Here is a 25,887-nt window from a genome sequence, read left to right as displayed (position 1 = left end):
TCTGCTTGAATCTCCTGCTTCCCTATCCAATTGACTCAGCTAGTAATTCATTCAGTATGATTATACAGTTCAAAGTAAGTCTAGCTTTGCTTCCTGGCATGCTAAGAGAGTCACTAGTTTATAGATGACTGCCCGGCAGTCAGATCTGAATACCATCCTTCTTTGGGGTCTAGACACTATCAAGTATGGAATGTCTGTTCCAATCAAACACTTAGCTCTGCAGGACTATTCAAGCCAAGGAAAATGAAATGAGGTGAATTGCAACAGAAATCTTTATTAAAATGTGTCCTTCAATAATATGTTAGCATACATACAATATACACACATACATATGTACACTCTTTGACACACCTCACGGATTGCCAACATCAGTTTAACCAATAAATTAAAACTAAAAATGGGGGGTAGGGGCAAGGGGAGGGAGACTTAAGGGTAAATTTTTCATGTTTTATCTGGTAAGAAATTGCAAATTTCTCAGAACTTCCCTGCGGAAAACCTGACCAGAGAATCTTTGAAACAAAGTACATAAATCCACCCCCCTCCCCAGCCCTTCCTTCCCCCCCAAAAAAAAAAAGATTCCAAAAGATGCAGTTACAAGTGTGCTTCTCAGAACAGGAGCATTCATTCCACTTCATACTCTGGCTTCTGCACCTTCTGGCTTCAATACAGTCTGTCCCTCAGCTGGGGAAGAGAGGTTCATATGGGCACTTGGGCTCGGTGCACCTTGGGCTCTGGGGGTTGGGGGGCAGGCTGTAGTATGGGAGCAGGGGGAGCCACACTCATCTGAGGTGATGTCTGGCACATCGTCTGACTGTGTGTCAGAGCTCTCCAGGTCACTGCGAATGCTCTCAGGCTGGGCCAGGCTGATGTCCCAAGCTTTGCTGGCCAGGCAGTCTTTCTGTTCACAGCTTTGGTGTTTGCAGGGGGGATCTTCTTCACTGCCGCCAGCACCACCACTACCTTCTTCTTCATTTTCTGCCATCTGAGCATGGACATGGAGTGAGTCCTCTGTGCTGCTTCCACTCACCAGCTGATAGTGGCTTGGTTTGGCTTCAATGTCCACTTGGATTTCCATATTGTTGCATTCTCTGTGGAGACAAAATCCACTGTGCTGAGTCATGCATAGGTCATGCTATACCTGTTGGTAAAAGCAGTTTTTGGGTTCAGGATTAGGAAGTTGAAAAAGATATGTAAACAGTGGACTAGAGCTCATTTTTTGCTACACACACACACACACACACACTCTCTCTCTCTCTCTCTCTCTCTTTTCAGGTTTTCTTTTTTTGTGGTACTGGGGTTTGAACTCAGGGTCTCATGCTTGCTAGACAGGCACTCTACCACTTGAGCCACTCCACCAGGCCAAATCTTTTTTTTTTTGTGCTACTGTGGTTTGAACTCTGGGCTTACACCTTGATCCACTCTGCCAGCCCATTTTTGTGATGGGTTTTTCAAGATAGGGTCTCACAAACTATTTTCCTGTGCTGGCTTCGAACCACGATCCTCCTGATCTCTGCCTCCTGAGTAGCTAGCATTACAGGTGTGAGCCACAGGTGCCTGGCTAGCCTAAATCTTTTCTAAACATCTAAAAGGAGCTTCAAAATTCAACTAAGGGTCAGAGCCTCCCACTGTCTTACTCAAAATATGAAAGTGAAAGATTTGTAGCTTTTTACTACTCTTCCATAATTAAAAGCCGCCAGAATCCCTGCAGTAAGGAGTACCGTAATCACACCATGCAAGAAACAAGCTATGGGAACCATATGAAGGCAAAAGGCAAGCAGAAACACTATGGACTCAAGATATGGTGATATCAATCTAGCTCTTTAAGTTCTTTGCGAGTAATCTTGAGTATTACACACTGTTACAATAGCTAAGAAAAAGACAAAAAGGTGAGAGGGAAAGAAGAGGGATAATGTGGGGGAGGGGAGGAAGAGAGACAGAGAGAGAGAGAAGGAGAATCTCTAAACATAAATGTAAAGTGGTAACAAGAAGAATCAAGAGATGATGCATATACCAGTACTAAGAACTTGCTCAACAAATCATAGGACATCCTACTATACACCCCACTAGAAGGTACATAAAAGCCCTAACGTGAGACACTGAACTTCTGAAGACCTAGTATCCAATCAAACAACACAACTTCTCCTGGGCATCTGACTTTCACATACCTGTCCTGTGGGTTGTAGGAACTGATTATGGAACCGGCCATAGCACGAGTGCTTGCGTTGTCACTAATTGCACCAAGACTGGCTGTATCTTTGGGGAAAATTTCCTTTTGGACATCGGCTTGGACTTCTAACCTGTGTAAAGATGGGACGTTCAAGTTAATATGAGACCTGTGTATTCTGAGACAGCCTGCTTCCTGGCACACATCCCTTCCATTATTCTCTCGCAAATTGTGACGATCTATCTGATCATCTCCAATTGTCAAACAACTCAAATATATGCCCACACATTTTTTCTCTTAAATTTCTCCTGAAATTGTCCCCTCCTTTCTAGTCCCACTGCTATTGCTTAACTTCAGGCCCTCAACATCTGTTGTCTGGATAATTACCACTGGGCTCCCTCTCCAGAAGTCCAAGTCCAACTAAACAACCTCCAGGTCAGCGTCAATGTATACAGATAGATCCATTCACTCTAGCAATTCTCTAACTCTTGTCTCCCTCCTGCCAACAGGCATTACGGTCTTCTGATGTGCCAGGAAGCTCTCTCTCCAGCTCCGTTTTTCACTGAAGGTCCTAAATCAATCACTCTGAATTTACATTTTATATCTCCATGACTCTGCTCATACTGTTTTCTCTCTCTGGAAGTTTCCTTTATCTGACAAACTTATACTCAGTCCTTAACAACAAAGGAAGTGTCATTTCACCTCATTCTCCCAGCAAACCAGTTATTTTCAACTAAGGGCTGTTTTATTATACACCTTTCTCCCACTCTTCTGTGAGCTCCACAAAAGGAAAGATCCCATCTCATTCATTCACACTTTATCTTTCTGGCCCTTACACATTAATAGGAAGAACTCAAACATGTAACAATCAAATTACCTCTAGACTATAAGATTGAAGGACACATAGGAGCCAACCTCCTCCCTCCTTGTACAGCAGCACTTTCCCAATGATGTCTCAGAGCTGAGAACCCATAACTATTTCCTTTCTTGGCTCCAATACCATTTTGTTGCACACTTCAGTATTTCCTCATAATGGGTTTCACAGTCAAACCCATCTGACTCATTCACTTCCTATAAAAGAAAGGCTTTCACAGAACTGGAACAGCTGGACTGGCTAAGCTGCAGTTTCAGCAAGTCACTCTCTAATTATGTCTGTTGGCTCATTTAAGGGGAGTTGGCTTTAAGAGAGCATGGCAGTGAAAACTCCAGTATGTGGGGGCGGGATCCCCTGACAAGAGACAGCAGCTAGGAGGCACAGACAGGTCAGCAGCAGTCTCCATCCTGCCATCTGTGCCTTTGCTCTGCTGTTCCACCTGATATCATTCAAGAATGTGCCAAGGGCCAGGGGCATGGCTCAAGGAGGACAGTGTTTACCTAGCAATGCTGGAGGCCCTGATTTCAATTCCTATTTCCACAAAATAAATAAATAACAGTAAAAAATAAAAAAGAATCATTGAAGAAGAAGAGGAGGGGGAAGAGGAAGTGAAAGAGGAGGAGGAGGAACAGGAGGAGGAGACTGTGCCAAGGCCCAGCAAAATGAGGGAGATGCAAGGGAAAAAGAAGGTATGCCCAGTGAGAGATCTGGGTTCTAGCTCTACATTTGCCATAGGATCACCCTTGGTGACCAATGCCTTTCTAAAGGCCACATATTTAGGGGTTCCCAGATGATGGGTCATGCAATGGCTATACTACAAACACCTGGGAGCTTTTTCTAAACATAGACCACCTGTAGGTCCCACTCCAGGAGATTCTAAGTTATTAATTCTAGAAATGGACCCCTCAAATCTATTTTAAGAGGCTCCAGGTGAACAACAGCCATCAAGGTGTGGGATACAGTCCACCTGCCATCTGTTGCTTGAATCCTTTCAATAGCCAAATATCCATCTGGTCTCACTTTAAACACTTCCCATGATAAGCAGCTCAATATCTGTGAAGGTAGTCTGTTCCTTCTTTGGGCTCTTATACAGCTTTCCCCATATATTCTCTATACTGCATCAAAAACAGTTTCCCTCTAGCTTTTGCCTGGTCACTTTATTTTATTTTTATTTATTTTTTGTGCGGTACTGGGGTTTGAACTCACGTCTTCACACTTGCTAGGCAGGCATTCTACTATTTCAGCCATCTGCCAGGCCTGTCTAGTCATTTTAATCTTCCATTTGGCATGAGTCATAGGAGACTAATCCTTTTCCAAGCCCTTTGGATGTCAGGAGGCAAACATCTCCCCTACCTGCCTACCCTGCTTTGCTCTACCTGTGCTCCTTCACAGGCTGCTCTCTTCCACTGAGGTCAACTGCTTCTCGTCTTAGCATCTGTTAAGCTTCTCTGAATATACACTTTGGTTTGTCTAACTGGTGAAATGACCAAGCAAGTCACAATCTTTTTAGTTATAAAGCTTTATGTATTTCTATACAAATTCATAGAACTGATTTTCCTATCTACCCAATGAGAATAGGAAGGTTATAAGGATCATGGTACATGTAAACCAATAAGATACAGCATAAATGCTGTTCAGATGAAAGTCTAATGGAGAGCACTGCCTGCTCTTCCCAGGAGCAGGCAGCCTAATGTAGCAGAGGGAGGAACCGAAGTCAAGATTATTCTTTATATGGAAACAGCTATGGCACAGTGGAAAGAACTCTGAACTTAGCTAGAAGTGAAGAAAAATACCATTCATGATTACATAAAAGTGAGATGATACATGAGACACATCTGATGCAGAGAAATGGCTAAATGTGAAATTGTCTACTTGCTTACCTGCTGTATTTTCCCTTGCTACTAGAGAGAATGCCACCACTCAATGTGCCCCCTGAGAGGGCTGCAAAGCTGGCTGTTTCACTGTAAGGGCCTTGCATAACACTGAGTCCATCTGTGGGGCTTCCACTTGTGCTCAACACACTAGTTAGGCCTTCGATGCTGCTTTCCCCAATGCTAGGATTCTTGAGGGCTCGCCAGGCATCTGCCACTGTTGGTGGAACCAAACATCTCAGTTTGAGACAGCATAGCATCAAAACAGTCTGGTAGGCATTTTTCTGCAATGACTCTCAATCGTGGAGGATGCTGAAAAGCACTAAGGTGTTCACTGAGTCAATAGCTACTATGTGCAGCCACCATATAGCAGGTGTTTTAACATGTTTGTACTTTAGTTGTCCTAGTAACTAGCCCCAATTTTAGATGAGGAAATTAGACTTTAAAACTAAACTTGTCCAAAGTCACTGTTAGCCACACTAAACTACAATACTGAAGATTTGCCAGGTGCCAGTGGCTCATGGCTGTAATCTCACCTACTCAGGGGGCAGAGATCAGGAGGATCATGGTTTGAAGCCAGCCAGGCAAATAGTTCTTGAGACCCTATCTCAAAAAAACTCAATACCAAACAGGGCTGACAGAGTGGCTCAAGTGGTAGAGCACCTGCTTAGCAAGTGTGAGGCCCTGAGTTCAAACCTTAGTACTGCAGAAAAAAAAAAATATAATGTACATGGGAGGGTGTGTGTAGGTTATATGCAAATACTATAAAAAAACTTGAAGATTTCCTCCTTTCCTCCATCCCTCCTTTAACCTTTCCTTCCTCCCTCCCTCAACCTTTCCTTCCTCCCTCCCTCCCTTCCTTCTGAATAGCAAACACTGGCCTCAAACTCATGATCCTCCTGCCTCAGCCTCCTCAGTGCTAGGATTACTGGCACATGCCACCACACCCAGCTTAAACTGAAGAGTTCAAAATATGTTTAGTTATATGCAGATTCTAGTAGGAAGCTTGAAAAACTTTTGGGGATCTCTGTGTTCCAGGTTAATTAGAGGATAAAATGAAAACAAGTTTCAGCAGAAGTCAGAGGACTTGCTCTAGTCCCAGTTCTGCAGAAGCTCTTAACAGACACTGAAATAAAGCTTACACAAGTTCCCATGTAAATGGGGATAATAATAGCCCCTGCCCTCCCTCTTCAGAGTTGCTATAAAAAACAAGTGAGATAATAACTGTGTAAAGTCCTCTGAAAATTATAAAGTACTGTGTAGCTATAAGGCTTTATTATAATGACTTCTACCAATAGCATACTTGTAGTTACTTGGAATCCTACTAGTCTGTACCTGTCACACAGAGGCAAGCACCAGAGGAATTAACCTAATAATTCTAGAACAAAAAAATGAAAAGCTAAAAATACTTTACCCCTTAGAAACCTCATTATCCAAAGTAATCCAATGACAATGTCTGTAAAATGTGCTGAAATTTTACAGATTTTATCTTGTGTCCCATAAATTCAAATGAAATAAAATTCCTTTACCTGTGATTGGACCATCATCTTCATCAAACTCAATTTTTACTCCCTTTCCATTGGCTGTGCTAACTCCACAGCCACCTCCACGACAGAGAGAAATGGGCACAACCCCATAGACGTATGCCAGCATAATGGGGACGCCAATACCTAGGGGAAAGAGAAAGAAACATGTCATCAGGCCATCAGACTGCAATTGCCCTAAATTCTCCTTGCCAGACTGAGCAAGGATAAACTACTTTATACGGGGCAGAGAGGGCTATCCTAAAAAGGCTGCCTGATATGACAGAATGATGACCAGACTTGCAATCTGAGAGTTTTGGATCAGAATCCTGGCACCATTTTACCGGCTATCTGATTGTGGAATCCTCTCAGGGTTAATAAGAATGTTCATAGTGTCCAACATAGTGAATGTATGTTGCTTTTGTTTTCCCTTCCTATTCACTGCTGAAGTGTTAACCCAAGAACCAATCAAGAATCAAACGTTGCTGAGTATGATGGTACACACCTATAATCCCAGCTACTTAGGAGGTAGTGATGGGGAAGACTACAATTCAAGGGCAGCCTTGGTAAAAAGTTAGAGACACTCCATCTCAACCAATAAGCTAGGAGTGGAGGCACATGATCCCATCTATGGGAGCATCCTGGTCCAGGCTGGCCTGAGCAAAAACTTGAGAGCCTATTAAAAAGACAACTAAAGCAAAAAGGGCTGGGGGCATGGCTCAAGTGGTAGAGCGCCTGAAAAAGCACAGGGCCCTGTTCAGACTCCAGTAAGGCCAACTGAGAATCAAACATTAAATAAGTGACTAACTGGGGTTTAGGATTCTTCCCAGAGTGTTAATTCCAAAAATCATACTGCTATGGGAGGCAGAATGACTTAGTTGTTAAAAAAGCACAGAATCTGAAGTCAGAATGCCTTGTTTCATGTCTTAGCAAAGTGACATGAATTTAAAATTAAATTACTTGTCCAAGGTCAATGTTAGTCACACTAAACTACAACTCTGATCCTGGTCCACTATTGTCTCCACTACACTATAGCTGCTTTTAATCAAATTGAAGATATATATGAAACACTCAATCATGGAAAAGCTAATGAAAAGTTAGTTACATATTTTTTGTAAAACAAACCCTCATGCCTCCCAAAAAATTGTGAGGCACTAATAAATCAAAAATGAAAGTGACTTTATTTTGTGAGTCCTATAGCAAGTAGAGAAAGAGGAAGATAAAAAGTGAAAAACTAGCACTTGAAGGTTTTTTTTTTTTTTGTGGGTCTGGGGTTTGAACTCAGGATTTTGTGCTTACAAAGCAGGTACTCTACCACTTGAGCCACATCTATAGTCCATTTTTGCTCTATAATTTTGTTATTTTGGAGATATGTCTCATGAACTATTTGCTTGGGTTGGCCTCGAATCTCCATCTTCTCGATTGCAGTCTCCTAAATAGCTAGGTGTGAGCCACTGGTAGGTGGTTTAAAAGTAATTTCTTTAATTCAACCTTTTCTCTGTGCTAGAGTTGTCTAAGACATACACTGATAATTTAATTAGGTGAAAAGCTGAGAAGTAATCATGGTAACAGAGCTACTGGAATTAACTAGCAAGGTGGGTATGACATAAAGCATAGCCATTGCTAGGATAAAACACCTGGCCAGCTGGCTAAACTGCTATGGTCAGAAAGCTAGTAGAGGACCTGTGAATCTGACTAGCTTACCAACACTAACAGCAGCAATCACTGGGGATGCAATGACTGACAAAGTCACTCCTCCTGTGATGGCCAAATTCCTCTTGTGTTTGGAGGTTTTCCTTCCTTCATACCTGCTGTGAATCTAAAAATAAAAAGAAAATCCAGGTCAGCAGATTAGGACATTGGTATTTTATCAGGAGAAAAAAGGACACTTGAATATTCACTTACAAGTTTATCTAATACTCTCTACCCTAAAGAAGTATCTTTCTCAAATTTTAACCTAACTTAGACCTTGAAAATATAAACTAAAACAGAAAGTTAATCCAGGAAGAGACAAAATAACTCAGGGGAATGAAGTTAAGCATTTCACCTTTAAGTCATTGAGACAAGTCAGGCCCAGGATGTTAATAAGAACTTTCAGATCTCATGAGGGTTTATAAAAATCCATTTAAGAAATTAAAGTTATTTTTATCTATGAACCAGCTGGTTTTCAGGCAGCTCTGAAATATAAACTCCTTCCTATTTCCTTCAAACCTTTGCTAACAAACCTAAAGCTGGAACAGACACAGCATGTCTTACCTTCCTTCCGACATAAACAGGAATGCCAATGACCATGGCAGGAATGGCAATGCCAGCAATAAGAGAAATCCCCACAGGAGCACCAATCAATGTGCCCAGCTGCCACAGAATTTTCTTCTTACGGCTCCATGGCTTCTTGCCCCAGAATGTACAGCCAGAGGGGCTACAAAGGAAACATGTTGAAGTTAATGTCAATGTTACCAGAGAGCTTGATAAGAGACACAGCCTTCTTTTCAACAGAAGTGATTAAGTTACTGGAGGTTTTAGGAAATAAATATACTACACAAGGACAGCAAAGGACAAGGTCAATCCATTAGAACTCTGGGCTCTTAACGTTTTTTGTTGTTGTTTTGTAAAGGCAGGCCTCCGGGACTGAAATTCCTTTTCCTTTTTCTCTGCTGAATTCTGTTCTACCAACATTGATCCAACTTTCTTGACTGACACTACTTGGGATCTTACATAGCCTGTGCACTTGATCAACTCATCCAAATGCACGTGTCCTGCAGCTAATCAACATGCTGATCATCTTACCACACTTGAGATACTACAAATCATGTTCTTGGGAAAAGATATAAAAAGACTTCATTGCATCCTTCATGTCAGTTTGCAACTCTGAGTTTGGCTGCTCTGACATTAGCCCTTTTGTGCCCAATCCCTTTTCCCTTATTCCCTTTATGCTATCTTCTCTACTTCACAGAATAAGCAATTTTGAAAATAGGAATCATGTCTTATTCACCCCAGTGTCCCCCCCTCAATCAGTGACTGTTACATGTAAATACTAAAATGTTCATTAAATTGGAAATAAGTGTTTCATCTACACAATGAAGTTGGTAAATATTCAACAACAATATTTTAAAATTTACTCAATTCTTTGGAAACTGACTACATGCAAGAAACTGTAAAAAGGTCACAGTTTAGTGCTGGGCACCAGTGGCTCACACCTATATCCTAACTACTCAGGAGGCAGAGATCAGGAGGATTGTGGTTCAAAGCCAGTCTGGGCAAATAGTCATGAGACCCCTTCTTGAAAAAAACCCAACACAATAAAGGTCTGGTGGAGTGGCTCAAGTAGTAGAGCACCTGTCTAGAATAACAAGCATGAAGCCTTGAGTTCAAACCCCAGTGCTGCCAAAAAAAAAAAAAAAGTCACTGTTTAGTAAGATTAGATATGTACATGAAATACAAAGTAGTGATGACAGAACAAGTCAGGCATGGTGGTACATGCTTATAATCCCAGCACTCAGGAGACTGAGGTGGCAGTAGAATCATAAGTTTGAGACCAGCCTGGGCTACATAGTGAGACCCTATCTCAAAAAGAGAGGGAACAAAAAAAGTGAGGGAGGAGGGAAACAAAAACAAAAACAAAAAACCAGCTGAGATCAAAGGAGGATACTGGGAGGCTGAGGTGATTAGGAAGCATTTCAGGCAAAGAAAAGAACACAAACAAGTATGGAGAGGCAAGAAAGACACAGGCCTAGTCACTCCCCCCAAAAAAGACACAGGGGCTGGGTGTGGTAGTTCACAATTACAATCCTAGCTACTCAGGAGATGGAGATCAGGAGGATCTCAGTTCGAGGCCAGCCCAGGTAAAAGCAAGATCCATCTCAACAAATAAGGTGGACATGGTTGGGTCATCCCACCAGCTACATGGGAAGCATAAATAGAAAGATTGCAGTACAGGATGGCCTAGGAAAAAATATGAGATCCTGCTGGGTGCCAGAGGCTCACGCCTGTAATCCCAGCTACCCAGGATGCAGAGATCAGGATGATTGCAGTTTGAAGCCATCCCAGAGCAAATAGTTCCTGAGACCCTATCTCGAAAAAACCCTTACAAAAAAAGGGCTGGTGGAGTGGCTCAAGTGGTAAGAGCACCTGCCTAGCAAGCATGAGGTCCTGAATTCAAACCCCAGGGCCACCAAGGAAAAAACAAGAAAGGGATACTATTCCAAAAACAAAAACTAGGAGTAGAAAGGGTTGGGGGTGTAGCTCATGTGGTAAAGTACCTGCCTAGCAATCTGAAGGCCCTGAGTTAAAAAAATAAGATGACAGAGGGAACAGCAAGCCCAGATTACCTAGAACATAGCATGACAGTAAAGTAGATTAGGGCCACACTATGGAAAGCTTTAAAAGTCATGCTGGGGGAACACATGACATAGACATGATATATGATAAATGAAGACAGTCCCTGGAGGTTGCTGAGCTGGAAAAAACATGATCAAAGGAGCATTTCAGAGGACATTTTTACAGCTTCCTTACTTTGCAATGAGAGGTCAGCTATGTCTCTTTGACATCCTTTTCCCTAAATGAGTAAGAGAAAAAGAGTACAAAAGCAATAGACACATTTTTTATCATACCTGAGGTAATGCAAGTCTGAGATCTCTTTCATACAAAGCCAGCAGAATTCACAGCCACACACTGCACAGGTCATGTGATTACAGCTTCCATCATTCATCTTGATAATGTAAGCACTGCATCGTGGGCACGGCTTGATGTCATCTGCTAAGCGGGGAAGGAAGAATGGGTAAGAAATACTCCCAGTTAAACCTAGTTTGACTGTGCTTTTCCTAAGAAATGAACAACAGGCAGTCAAGAGCTCTTGACCAAGAATTCCAAATTGTGTAACACACTTTCCTAGAAAATTTCACTATGTCTAGACCGCAGGAATTTTCATAAAATGGATCCATTTCTTATTGAGCTGCCTATCCCAACAACTGGCATCTTATACAGCACATGAAAAACACATTCTGAACAACCAGACTTTACTAGAGAGAATGATGGATCCAAGAAAAATGGAATTTCCATCAGCCAATAGGCTGAGAGATTAAAAGCAGAGTCCTACAGCAAGAATAGTCTGCATCATGGAATTGGCTTTGAGTTTTGATAACTGTTAGTTAAGAAACTAATTTTTTAGGCTCAATAAGTATTATTGTGTTTTGCTCTTAACACAACCTACAATACCTTCCCATGTATACTTTCAAATTCAAAAATCTAAAATCATGTACTTTCAAATTCAAAAATCTAAAAACAACTGGGTACACTATATAGTATGTACTTTGTAATTTTCATAGCAAGTTATAAACTATCCTATTAAAATGACAATTTAGGAGATTATACTGTGCCAGGAAAAAATGAATGGCAAAATCTTTCCTACTAGCCTCTCCCAAATGACATCAGTGAAATAAAATACATTTATAAAAGGCAATAAATCCATTGACATTTTAAAATAGGTTTACACTTAACCATCAAGGTTGAAACTGAATGTATGACATCCTTCCTTTTGAGGTTAATTATTAATCCATACTAGTATTATTTCCTTTCCTTAAATCTGTACCTTACCTCCAAAAGCAGTGATTCACTTAAAGCTAGAGGGAAAACAGTACTGGTTTAGCACTAATTAAATGCTCACAATGAAAGTATTAAAAAAGCTCCTAGTAAGTAAAAGAACCTAATTGTTCTCCAATCTGAGACATTATACTAAGAAGAAAGAAATGTGAGAGTTCAATCTAGTTGTATTGCACAAAATGGCTGGAATAACCTACAAATATCAGAGAGAAGCTATATATATATATATAATATGTTATTGGAAATATAACCAAGCCAAGCTCTGTGGCATGTGCCTGTAGTCCCAGCTTCTCAGAAGGCTGAGGCAGGAGGATCATTTGAGTCCAGAGGTTCAAGGCCAGCCTGGCAACAGCAAGATCTCATCTCAGGAAAAAAAAATAGTATAACCAATCAATCTCTAATCTACTTTCTGATCTAAGGGATGCAGTAAAATAACCTCTTTCAGTCTGGGGCCAGCATAATAAATAGACACAATAAGCTAGGTGCCAATGGCTCACATCTATAATCCTAGCTACTTGGGAGAGGCTGAGATTGGGAGGATCATGGTTTGAGGTCAGCCCAGGCAAAAAAGTTTGGGAGACCTGATCTCAACAGAAAAAGCTAGGCATCATGGTGCATGCCTATTTTCTCAACTATGGTGGGAAGCATAACATAGGATTGCAGTCCAAGCTGGCCAGGGCAAAAAAGTGAGAATGTATCTCAAAAGTAACCAGAGCAGCTGATGAAGTGGCTTCAGTGGTAGAGTGCCTTCCTAGCAAGCATGAGGTCCTGAGTTCAAACCCCAGTGTGGCCAAAAAAAAAAAACGTCAAAAATAACCAGAGCAAAAGGGCTGGAGGTGTGGCTAAGTGACAGAATGCCTGCCTAGCAAGCACAAAGTCCTGAGTTCAAACTCCAGTACCACCTAAAAAAAAGAAAGAAAGAAAGAAAGAAAACGAGAGAGAGAGACAGAGAGAGAGAGAGACAGAGAGACAGAGAGAACATGAGATAATACTGACTTATACCTGGTCCAGATTCTTGCCCATAACTGAGACCTGAAGTGTGCTTGGTCCGAACTCGTAAAGTCTGTGCCCTCTGCTGACGGGCCATATCGCAGGTCTGATTTGGATGCCATATCTGCTTGCAGTGGTAGCAGAACTCAGTCTGGCAGCCTTCTCTCTCACAGGTTAGCTTTGGGCAGCTGGCACAGCCATAGGCAATAACAGCATAACTGGGTAAGGAAACAGCAAGAGATGACAGTAAGTTAAGAATGATCTAACCAAGACAGCTAATGCTGTTTGGCATTACCACATATGATGGAAAGAACACACACACACACCCCTCAAGCCTGACCAATTAGATAATAGATTCTGTGTAAAAAAGTAGATTTCTTTTTTTTTTTTTTGGTGGGACTGGGGTTTGAACCCAAGGCTGCACATCTGCAAAGAAGGTGCTCTATCGCTTGAGCCACACCTCCAGTACATTTTGCTGTGGTTATTTTGGAGATGGGTGGGGGAGTTCTCCTGAACTATTTGCCTAGGCTGGCCTCCAACATTGATCCTCCCCACTTCAGCCTCCCAAGTAGCTAGGATTATAGACGTGAGCCACCAGCGCCCAGCTGGATTTCTTCTTGATATTCCAAAATCAAAAATAGTTTATTTCCTGAAAAAAATGGAGGAAAATATGATATTCAGCTAGAATTCCTAGCATTTATCCAGTCATAGTTTAAGCTGCTTTAGGTGAAGTTTGCCCACAGCCAATTTCATAAGTAATAGAGTACAAAACAATTTCCTTTCAATGGCTTGATATATTTAGAGACATCAGAATTTGTTTACAAGAAGGGAAAGAACAGTTGTAAAATAAAAAACTATAGCAAAAACTAGGCAAGTAAACTTTTCATCTTAAGTTCTACAGTAGAGCTGGTCTGACCACAGCTTGAGAGATAGAAGCCCTACATGTGCTATGGTTAGCTTCTACTGCAAGCTCATTTTACCTTTCTATGCTTTTTCTTTTCTTTCCCAATTTAATTCTATACCTTTTAATATTTTCTTTCTTGATAGCCTCCAAAACCTAAGAATAGTACCCACTTCTTTTATTAATATAGCATAAGGTCAGATCTTTCTCTCTACTGACATAAATTCTTAGTTTATAGACATGAAATTCAGAATTTGTCGGCATTAGCATCAAATATTTCTTGTAATTCCTATTCATTTACCAAGAATTAGTGTCTCATTAAATAATCCAATATATTTACAACTATTAGTCATTCTGATTAATTCTAAATATGTCAGCTAAATGCTCAGATGCCTTAACAAATAGACACTTGTTTAAAGTAAGATTAAAGAGTTATGGATATAGCTCAGCAGTAGAACACCTGCCTAACATGTGTAAGGTCCTTGGTTCGATTCCCAGACTGGAAAAGTCAATCAATTAATTAGATTAAAATTTAAGAAGTAAATTTAAATTTTAAAGTTGTGAAAGTTTCCCACATAATTTTAAACAGATCAATGCTTGCAGACTTAGCTATTGCCATCTGTGCTTTGTGTCCCTAGTCCATACTCTTTCCCAGTATCTAAACACCTCAAACAACTTATGCAAATGGTTAATAAGGTTTTCTTGGATTTACTCTATAGTTTGTTTATTTGAATGTATATTCATAATAGTAACTAAAGTTCTCAGGTTTATCGTAAATTTGGGAATGATACTGAAAATATAAATGACAACATATTTCCTATGTCATATAACAGACTTCATTAAAATTCTAAGAATGAACAAAGTGAGAACAGGTCAGTGTGAATGCAAATGATTCATATCCTGTACCAGTTCTGAGTTTTACCTCATCCAGCTACAAAATAGCTACTAAAGATAAACAATGTATCTCTGAAGAAAATGACTTGTTATTTTGTTAATTAGAAAGGTAGTAGATGACCTCAAAAAAATAATAAGCCAAGTTCTAAACAAATTAAAACTACCAATCAGGAGGCCTGGAACATACTTCATGATCCATCCCTACCTCAACTCACATGGTATGAGTAATTCATTATGATTCCTGTATTGTTTTGTTTTTTTTCCGGTATCAGGGCTTGGACTCAGGGCCTACACCTTCAGCCACTCCACCAGCCCTACTTTAGTGAAGGGTTTTTCGAGATAGGGTCTCATGAACTATTTGCCTGGGCTGGCTCTGAACCTCGATCTTCCTGATCTCTGCCTCCTGAGTAGCTAGGATTATAGATGTGAGCCACCGGCACCTGGTTGATTCCTTTTTTTTTTTTTTTTTTTTTTTGGGGGGTGGTGGGTACTGGAGCTTGAACCCAGGGCCTCGCATGTACTAAGCACATGTTCTGCTACAGAGCCACAGCCTCCAGTTTCATTTTTTTTTTTCTACCTTTGGCATTAAACTTAGAACAGTCTTCCTTACCCCAAGGTTATATACTTATTCATTTGATTTTCTCTTATCACTTTTGTAATTCTATTCCTTTATATATTTTGTTTGTTTGTTTTTGTTTTTTGAGATTTTGTATGTATTTTGTGTTTGGACATATTGTTATTTATTTATTTATTTATTTATTTATTTATTTACTTTTTGATGGTACTCAGGTTTGAACTCAGGGCTTCACACTTGCTAAGCAGGTGCTCTACAGCTTGAGCCATGCCTCCAGCCCAATATTTATATTTAATTGTAGTTGAAATCTTAAATTAAAACTAATTTCTATAAGTAATATTTCCTTTTTCAGATTATAACTTAATACCATTTTTTGAAAACTTTGAAATTTTTAAAAATTCATTTATTCAGATGTGCATACACTGTTTGGGTCATTTCTCCCCCTGCCCCCTCTCCCTCCCCTTCTTACCCCCTCCCCTCCCTCATTTTTTAATCTAAAAGAATTTAATACAGTTCAAATCATTATATCTCATTCATTTTAGTTCCTTCACTGCACCCAGCCAGGGGGAAGGGACTGCTTCAGTTTCATTGCTTGCTCCTGTCTGTATAACCAACGCATAAAAACACGTGGATTTCCTCAATTTTTCAGGGCATGGCCACAGATTTGCAAGAGAAAGGGTGTGAAGTGGCATAGAAAACAGAGAGAAGCCAAATTTGATAGTATAATTTGGCTCCAAGAAAGTAAAATAGCCCCAAATACTCATGAGTCCACCTCAATCCATTACTACAACAGAGAATTACTCAGGGCATGAGACTAAGCATTACTGTTTTTAAGCACTGTGCCTGAGCTCTGATTCATGCTGTATGACGTGGAGCTACTTGAAACCTGCAAGCGTCAGCTTATATCCCTCAAACGGAGATCCAGCTGCTTGCCACCTTCAAGTGTAGCTGAACATATTCTACAACTGCATTTGCTATCTTGTCTTGAAAGACATGGAATAAAAAACATAGGACACTTTGTCTCATACTTCCTGGCCTTTGCATACTCTGTTCCTTCTGCCTAGAAATGTCTTGTTTTTTCTTGGCCTGGCAAACAATTTTTTTTGGTGATACTGGGATTTGAACTCAGGGCTTCACACTTGTAAAGCAGGTGCTATACCACTTGAGCCACACATCCAGTCCATTTTGTTCTGGTCATTTTGAAGATGGGGGATCTCTCAAATTATTTGCTGGGCTGGTCTTGAATCATGATCCTCCTGATTTCAGTCTCCCAAGTAGCTAGGATTGCAGGCATGCACCATGCTTAGTAAATATTTACCTACTTAAGTAAGAATCAGTCCAAAAAGAAGACCAAAAAAAAAAAAAAAGAATCAGTCAAATGTCACCTTTAGAAAATCTATTTAACCTCTCCAAAGAGCTGGTTGACTACTTTATGCCAGTCCACAATTACAACACTATATTTATTTGTTTATGGGCTTTTGAACCACACCAGACTCTGCTCAAAATATTTATGTTGAATGACAGAGATCTTCCTTTGCTCTGGTTCTTTGACTTTCCCCAGAGCATTGTAGCTCTTTGCCTGGATAGCAATCTTTTCAACTTATCCAAATATCTGTTTGGCTTACTCTACACCAGGGATAACTTATTTCTAAAATTTTGTATAAATCCATCTTACAGGTGAGCTCCTAATTTCTGAAAAGGGAAATTTTTCCTAATAGTTGGAAAAACAAAACAAAACAACAACAAAAAACTTTCATTCTTGAGACTAAATTTGCCCTGACCATGTCCTTCTCTTCCAGGTATTACACTGGAACGTCTCTCCAACTCTGCTGTTTGGCTTAACCAAGCATTCAGGTTTGCTAATTAGAAACTAAAAGGAACCAAGCATTCAGGTTTGCTAATTAGAAACTAAAAGGAGAGAACAGGAAATTACATGCTGCTATGAATACAGATACCCCTGTAAGTCCATACAATTTTTATTCATCTTAATAATTTCCTAAATCTTCAGACACATCACAATGTGATAAGCTAGACCAACAGCATTACCTTAATTTCAGCTCTTGAAAAAATATATTCTATATTAATCTTCCATTAACATAAATTTGATTATGCTCCAACAGACCTAGGATTAAAGCAATGTGTTCCTATATTATGTCTGTACTTCCCATCCCCAAGTCATGTAACTTAAGGAGGTTGCTCATTTACAAATAGACCCTCAGGATGTTTAAGGATAGTATACATTGGGCCAAGGTGATACAAAGAGCCCTCCTATTTTCCTGCTCTGTCTCAGACCAATCTGTAGGCCAGACAATTGAAAGAGCCTCCCTAACTGGGCTCCCTATAGCTCAGTTGAATCCAAATTCCATTCCAGAAAGCAGTCTATCATGAGGTTATTCTTTTGCTTAAAATCCTTCAACAACAATAAAAGAGGACTGGGGGAAGGGGTGTAACTCAGTAGTAGAACACTTGCCTAGCTTATGCAAGACCCTGAGTTCAATCCCAGAATCAGAAAGGGAAGGAGGGAAAAAAAATTTTTTTCTTCAACCCTAAACTTATTTGCATGGCTCAGATGTGTATCAACTTGAATCCACTTTGCCTTTTCATACTAATTTCTAAGTCATTTCCAGACCATGATCTCCACAATATGGTTAGCCGCTAACCAAACCAGACTCCAGACTTGGGATGGTATCTTCTATTTTAATACCTCCATGCTTTTGCTCCTAACACTCAGGTTTAAAATGACTGTCTTTGTCTGCCAGGTATGAATTTCTGCCCATATTCTCAAAGTCCCAGATCAAATATCACCTCCTCTGTGAAGTTTTTCTTAGTATTGTTATGCAAAACCTATTTTTTCATCAATCTAAGAGTACTTGTACTTATAATTTATCTGTCAACTATCTGTCTCCTCTAAGAGATCAAACCCCCTATCAAGAGGTCCATAGCTGGGGTTAGGGACGAGAATACGGTTGAAGTACTTTATATCCATGTATGAAAATAGAACTATAAAACATGTTGCCTATTTCTTTTTTTTTTTTTGTGGTACTAGGGCTTGAACTCAGGGTTTACACCTTGAGCTACTCCACCAGCCCTTTTTTGTGATTTTTTTTTTTTTGAGATAGGGTCTCTTGGATTATTTCCCTGGACTGGCTTTGAATGGCAATCCTCTAGCTCTCTGCCTCCTGAACAGCTAGGATTACAGGTGTGAGCCACTGGCACCTGGCTTTTTTTTTTTTTTCCTTTTTCTTTTGTGGTACTAGGGTTTGAACTTAAGGCCTATACCTTGAGCCACTCTGCCAGCCCTTTTTTTGTGAATAGGGTCTCTCGAACTATTTGCCTGGGGCAGGCTTCAAACCTTGATCCTCCTGAGTAGCTAGGATTACAGGTGTAAGCCACCAGCATCCCAAGGAAATTTTTTTAAGAAGGTGGAAGGGGGGCGAATCGGAGGTACACAGGGTGGCAAATTTGATTGATATGTATTTGTATGCACGTGTAGAAATATCACAATGAAATCCTTTCCACAACTAATATATGCTAATTTAAAAAAAGAAGAAAGAAAAGATAACCATATCTAAGTCCCTTTTGTAATACGCATTACTCACCCAGGGTTCAACACAGCATCATTCTTGAAAGTGTCTTCTGAGTGATTACTAGTTTATCCTATTCTTGCCCACCCTCCTCATCTCTGTTCCTCATCAAAAACTGTGAGGCTCAGACTCCTTAACCTTGTTATCAAAATTCACCTATTCTCTACATTCTTCTAGGACCTAATTGAAAGGGTTTATACATGGAGTTGTAGTAATAGAATGTAGATATACCTACTATAGAGGAATAGATTCTTAATCTACTCTGAGCACAAGATTCAGTTAAGTAAGGACACCAAATGCAATCTTGAAAATAACAGAGAAAATGGCAAATAGTTAAGCCTTAAAGATGCCACAGAAAAAATTATGCTCCTTGGTGATCATAGTTTGGGGAAATTATATCATATTAGTAATTTATATCATATTAGTAATTTATATCATATTAGTAATTTACACTGTATGTTAGCATCAACAAGATTTACCACACAGATTAACATATTTTAAGAGTCTAAGAAAGCTCAGAAATATACTTGTTTTATTTTATTCAGTCCATGTTTCCCAAACTTATCTGATCACAAAATATTTTTCTTGCAAGTAATGCCTATTAACATACTATATATAAATGTTGATATAGATGAAAAATAGAAAGCACAATTAAAAAATGGTTGGAGATTATAAGTGAGCTTAAATAATAAGGATCACCCAAATAAATGAGTTTTTAAAGACACAGTGAAAAGTCATCTTTTAGGTCAGGTAGTTCTTAGGAACAGTTCTAAGCAGAGGAACAATACAACTATTCTACTTTAGAATGAGTACTTTGCCAAATCTGAGAAAAATATATTACTGGGCTAGAGGATGGTGTAGAAGGGGTTGGAGGAAGAAGCAGGGGAAAGTTGTAAAATAGGAGGAAAGGAATCAAATTGAGAGTTCGAGAAAGGCTTCAGAAAGGGAAAATCTTCCTTCATTGATTGAAATATGCCTCACTCAGAATGCTTGTTCTTCCCTCATAAATGTGCTGGAATAAACATAAGCTTCCTGCTTATGGGAAGGTCTAGTCCAGTAGTTGAGAAGGCCAATAGCCAAACTATCTTCTCAGGTCAGGTAGGAGGTGAGACTCTGCAGGGAACAGAGGCAGCAATGAGAGGCTGGAGTGGTAGACCTTCCCAGAATTTAGGTCAAGACAGCCTTATCTCCTATTCATCTGTACAGAGAATTTCCTGGTACTGTTGGCTAGGAAATTTTGTTGCCTACTTTGCTCACCCCCAGTCTCTCGATGATTCTGAAAAGATTTAAAGATTGGCAATATAGCACCTGAGAAGTAAACATTACAGTTACATCATTTGGGGCTTTCTGAAAAGACATGCCTAGGCAGAGACTCAGAAGGGTTGTAATAGTCAACTGTACCATTTATTAACTATGAAACATGAGGCCCCATTTAAACTTCTCTGAACTGATTTCTCCTTTATAAAATGCATTTTCTGACATCTACCTCTATGAGACTAAAATGAAATTATTTCTGAATAAGATCATACTCTGAAGACTATAGTATAAAGTAAAAATGTCAGTTATTTTTATTTTGAGCTAATTTTATCTCAAATTTATAGCTAAAACTATAAAGATTATACTTGTTGACCAGGTGTGGTGGGGTGCACACCTATAATCCCAGCTATGCAGGAGGCATAGGTAGGAGGATTTCAGTCTGAGGCCAGTCCTGGCAAAAAGCACAAGATCCTACCTGAAAATTAACTAAAGCAAAACAGGACTGGAGGAGTGGCTCAACTGGTAGAGTGCTTTGCCTAGCAAGTGCAATGTCCTCAGTTCAAACCCCAGTATCAGTTTAAAAAAAAAAAAAAAAAAAAAAAAGCTATGTGCCGTTAGCTCATGCCTGTAATCTTAGCTAGAAGGCTGAGATCAGGAGGTGATTCGAGGCCAGCCAGAGCAAAAAGTTCACAAGACCCCATCTCCAAAATAACCAGAGCAAAATGGACCAGAGGTATGGCTCAAGCAGTAGAGCACCTGCTTTGCAAGCCCGAAGCCCTTGTTAATATAGTACTTAGTATGTCAGTCAACAATGTGCATGTTTTCCCATTGAAATTGTTTCTTATTAATAAAAATCACATTGAAATGAGAAAAGAAATACTCAAATTCTTTGCTCTGTTTTACAACCGTTTGTAAAATAAATACTCTCTTAATCTGTATTGTTCTCATTACTTTCTAGTCACAGTAAAAGTAACCATCAGAATTCTGCTCCTCTCACTCTGACAAATACACCCCCCCCCACACACACACGCACACATGGGAGGACTTGATAAATTTGGCTGGGCAATAAACACAGTCAGGTGTGGGAATAGATAACTTGGACTTAGGACTTCTTTTCTAGTGTTTATCCATGACTTTTAGTGGGCTTGGAATAAGACAATTTGATTAAAAAAAAAAAGAAAGAAAGAAAAGAACTGAACAATATTTAGTAAGAACACAAAATCTATTTCTCCTGACATTGAAAAGAGGTGGCAAAACTACAGTCCACATACTTAGGAAACTCAGACACTTAGGGAAGTAACAGAATTTTAAAGTTTTACCCTGTTAACCTAACCACCTTCAATTGAAAATATGTCAAAATACTTTGCAAACATTAACTAAGACTCTCAAGTCAGGTAAGACAAATAAAAAGTAAGCAGGAGCTGCAATCCCTAAATTACAGCACTCATGAGCTGAGGCAAGAGAATCTCAAGTTTGAGGACAGCCTAGGCTACATAGTGAGACCCTGCCTCAAAATTTCAAGAAAGAAGAAGAGAAACAAAGTAGGTAAGAGACTATGGACAACAGGAATCAGAAAGTAGATTCTAGGATCCTTGGCTCTCTCAATGTTGTCCTTAGGCCACACTTGAAACATGCCCATCAGTAACATTCCCGTTATTGGGGCTGTGCCGACAAGCCAATGGTTTTTAGAGCAGAGCTTGAGTGCAAAGATACTTGCCTTCACTGGAGTTAAGACTAGTTTTCCAAGCGTAGTCTCACCACCTACTAGTTATATGACCCTCAACAAATCACCCACTTTCTTTAAACTCCAGTTTCCTTATCTGTAAAACTAAATCTCATGATGTTGTAAAGATCAAATTATTTTTATTTTGTTGAGTTGGTACTGGAGTTTGAACCCAGTACAAAGCTCTACCACTTGAGGCACACCCTTAGCCCTTTTTTTTGCTTTAGTTATTTTTCAGGTAGTGTCTTGTGTTTTTGCCTAGGGCCAATCTCTGACCACAATCTTCCTATGTATGCTTCTCTTATAGCTGGGACCACAAGCATGTACTACCATGCCTAGATTATTGAGATGGGGGTCTCTCTAACTTTTTTCCTTGTCTGGGTTGTGCTTGAACCTTTATCCTCCCAATCTCCATCTCCCTGGTAGCTGGGATTATAGATGTGAGCCACTGCACCTAACAAGATGAAGTTATTTATGCCTGGCACACAGTTACTCAGAAGCTAGTTTGCTTTCTTTCCCCAAACTTTACCTTATTTAAACCCATAGATGGGCCATAGATACACAAGAAAATACATACATACATACATATATGATTGTCAAAATTATGTTGACTAATTAAAAAAATAGAATGGATGATGTTAAGCTAATATGTGGCTAAATTAAGTAAATGACCTAGTTCTTTAATAACTTTCAAATTAGTAATGATTTAGAATTGTTACCAAACTTTCAAATTCATTTGTCTATTTTTATTGATGTGAGTAAAGACAAAGATTGACTTCAGAGAAATAAAAAAAAAAAAACAAAAGGAGCGCTTACCCAGAAAGATGATCAGGTAAGTCACATTTCTTAAGTTAAAATTAAAGGAAACTGACATTTCAAAAAAAGTTGTTAATACACTATTTCAAAATGAATCATGCAGTGTTTTCTTAAGTTAATATTCCCTTAGTTCACAAAACAGATCAACAGTATCTGCAAAAACTTGAATACTATAAAAATTAACCTCATAGGGCCAGTAAGACCACCAGAAATAAACAAACTTTTTCAAGAGCCTGCAAAGTCCTTCCTGATACTTATTAACTGAAAGTGAAAGTGATCTACTATAAACTGGGTACCTTTGATCACAACACTTCAAAGTAATTTAGAAACCCCATTTCAGGTTAAATAACACCATTTCTAAACAAGTATGACACTCAAAAAGGGCTCCTTTTAAAAGGAGACAAAAGGCAGCATCAGAGAAATTTCAAAACAGCCTTGTTACATAGGCTACAATTAAAAGCCCTCAACTTCTTTGAAGCCAAATCACATAGCTTTTTACTAGTATTACATCTACCCACGACACTGCTGCATCTTCTGCTCCCAAATCAAGAAAAAATTATTTGTCCAAGATCACAAAGCAGGTGATGGCAGTCTAACACTCAATCACTTAAATGAGGCCCTTTTGGCTGCATGCAACTATTCTTAGAATGTACAGTGACAATCAAGACTTTTTAAAGGAGGGTGTAGGGTCTCCACTGAATTGTCTTTCAGATAGAAAAATATGGTGGTATGGGGCGGGGGAGTCTGCAGGTACAGAGTAATTTAGCTCACTGACTTTTGAAATCAAGCCTACCCAGCGAATTAAAAAAGACTGTCATCAAGATTTCAAGATCAGAAGGGTTGGCAAACACATTTTCTTCTACAATATCAATCTCTGGGCATTTTTGGTCTGTGTCCCATGGTTCTCTGGACGAAGAGTCTGTCCACCCCTCAACCTGTCCAAAGCAGCCGGATAGGAACCATGGGTGCCTCCCAAAGGCTTGGCACCACACATGGTGCTCAGGGTGCTCCCAGAGCTCTGCCCGGGAGAGCTGTCTTCTTCCCCTAGTGCATTGCCATCATCTCCAACTCAACTTTCAGCAGCGGTTGTCTGGAAAAGGAACGTGCAATGCTGCTTAGTGTGTCCCTAGACACGCCCCTTCAAGGCGCTGCCCTTTCAGAATCACATTCGCATTCCCTCCTTTGTCAAGGATCCCCTTCCCTCTCATTAAGAGAGAGACCCCACCACACACACACACACACACACACACACACACACACACACACACACACACACACACACACACATCCGAACAGAGGGGTTTGCGCCACATTTTTGAAAAACAAAAAACGCCTCCGCGGGTCTCCAGACTTGGACAGTTCCCTTCCACTTAGCGATCCCTGGACGGGTGCCTGCAGACCACTCGTCCGGGCTTGCAGGATGGTTAGTTACCGGTAGCCACCCCGCCGCAGTTGCCGCCCTCCTGTCCCCCCTCCCTCCTGGGGGACACCCTCGCTTGCACCCAAGTCAGGCCCTCTCGGCTGGCCCCACTCGGGGTCCTGCAACACCCCCCCGCCACGCCCCTCGGCTGCCCCGCGCCCCAAACGGCCACGCCCCCGCGCTCACCCGCAGTCGGGGGCTGGGCACCAGCGGCAGTCGGGGTCGGAGGCCAGGTATCGGCGCAGCATGAACTCCTCGTACTTGTGCATGAGCGGCGGGTCGGCAAGCAGCAGGCGGATGTCGTGCGGGTTGAGTCGCTCGCTGCACTCGGGACAGCTGATCGGCACCCGGCTCTCGCTGATCTCCAGGCGCAGGTAGTGGCGGAGGCAGTCCCGGCACGAGCGGTGCGGGCAGCTGAGGAGGCGCGGGGCCCGCTCGGGCGGCAGCCGCACCAGGCACAGCGGACACTCCACCTCCTCCGCGCCCGGGCCGCCGCCCTCCGCCGTCTCTTCATCCTCGAGCCCAGGCGGCCCCGCGGCTGCCGCTTCGGCCTCTGCTTCGGCCTCGGCTGCCGGCTCGGCGGGCAGCGCCTCGGGCGGCGGGGCCTGGGCCGCGGCGGGGGCCGGAGCGGGCGGCGGCGGCGGCGCGGCCGGGGGCGGCGGCTCGGCCTGTGGCTTGGCCCGGGCGCGGCGGCCGCGGGCAGAGGCGGAGAAGACGCTGTGGAAGGTGAGGCGCCGGCGCCGGCCGCCGCTGCGGCACTTGGGGTCGGGCGCGGCCGCGTATAGGGATGTTGACCGCGGCGACTCAGAATCTTTCTCGGAGCCCATGACCCGCAGAGGCCGAGGGGCTAGGGGCGCCCAGCGCCACCACGGCTCCCGCCTCAGCGCCCCTCAGCCGGCGCCCCGGCCGCCGCCGAAGCCTCGGCCGCCCTCCCGGATAGAAGCTGAGCAGTGGCTACGAAGTGGTTATAAAGCCTCCGCCCCGCGCGCCCCGGCCCACTGCGCAGGCGCGGGACTCGGACACCTCACAACCCTCGCCGCCTGAGCCGAGGGCCGATGGGCGGGGCCGGGGGCGGGGCAGGCGAGCAGGGGCGAAGCCCCGCCTCCTCCTGGTCAGGTGGTTTCTAGCGCGGCCATATTGTACAAGCTGTGAGCCGCCCTGACCAACTGCGGTTCTTGGCCTCCACCAACGTTTCATCACCTCTACCCGTCTTCATCCCCAAGGTGAACTTTCAGCGCACTGTTCCTTAGAGACACGCTGACAGTCCCTTCCATTAAGTGAAGCTTCAGTTACTTCGGCTATGAAAAGTTGATGGGTTGATCAGATGGTAATTTCCAACTGGTCCACCATCCAACATTTCTGTTGATACTGTTCATTAGGCAAACAGCATTAATTAACAGAGAATATATTAATTCATTGAGAACCTACAAAATGTGACAGAGCAGACAGGGTCCCCTATCTGCAAGGGATCTGCAGATGAAAGTCCAAATTTCATAATCTAATATTCAGTGATCTCTGTGAAGTAATAAATTGTGTTTCTAAATCCACCTTCCATTCCATCTTCCTCTTTTTTTTTTTCATTCCATCTTTCTGGTACGTTGGTTATTTACCATTTGTGGAAGGAGGCCCCAGCAGTTTCTTGCCTGGAAATGCCTTCTCCCAGTTCCTCTTCCCCAGCTCCTCTGACTGGGGACTCTT

The 25,887-nt window shown here is 41.5% G+C and overlaps 1 protein-coding gene across 5 annotated transcripts; it reads right to left on the bottom strand.

The window, feature by feature from the left end:
* Positions 1-254: 254 nt before the first annotated feature.
* Rnf19b (ring finger protein 19B) lies at positions 255-25,143 on the bottom strand. 5 transcript variants are annotated; one of them, XM_020173961.2, is made up of 9 exons: positions 24,376-25,142; positions 13,033-13,238; positions 11,043-11,187; positions 8,689-8,851; positions 8,137-8,251; positions 6,439-6,579; positions 4,919-5,126; positions 2,166-2,297; positions 255-1,088 (listed from the first exon to the last, which is right to left on the bottom strand). In XM_020173961.2, the coding sequence occupies exons 1-9, from the start codon at positions 25,014-25,016 to the stop codon at positions 632-634; spliced, it is 2,208 nt and encodes a 735-aa protein (XP_020029550.1). In that variant the 5' UTR covers positions 25,017-25,142; the 3' UTR covers positions 255-631. The 5 variants fall into 5 exon arrangements, with proteins under 5 accessions (XP_020029550.1, XP_020029551.1, XP_020029552.1 ...); XM_020173962.2 differs by having other exon boundaries at positions 11,043-11,184; positions 24,376-25,141; XM_020173965.2 differs by having other exon boundaries at positions 948-1,138.
* Between the last annotated feature and the right edge of the window lie 744 nt (positions 25,144-25,887).

This window comes from Castor canadensis, chromosome 7 (genome assembly GCF_047511655.1).
Source record: "Castor canadensis chromosome 7, mCasCan1.hap1v2, whole genome shotgun sequence".
Taxonomy (NCBI): Eukaryota; Metazoa; Chordata; class Mammalia; order Rodentia; family Castoridae; genus Castor; species Castor canadensis.
The sequence above is the reverse complement of the archived record's forward strand: the minus strand, read 5'-3'. Positions and strand labels throughout refer to the sequence as shown.

Bases quoted from the DNA above. Each gene is read 5' to 3' on its own strand.
- Rnf19b (XM_020173961.2), bottom strand. From the start codon at position 25,016: ATGGGCTCCGAGAAAGATTCTGAGTCGCCGCGGTCAACATCCCTATAC. The intron at 6,580-8,136 runs GTAAGCTAGTCA...TCTTTCCCCTAG, and splicing joins GATTGCTGCTGTTAGTGTTG to GTATTGGCGTCCCCATTATG. The intron at 5,127-6,438 runs GTAAAGGAATTT...TTCCACCAACAG, and splicing joins AGATGATGGTCCAATCACAG to TGGCAGATGCCTGGCGAGCC.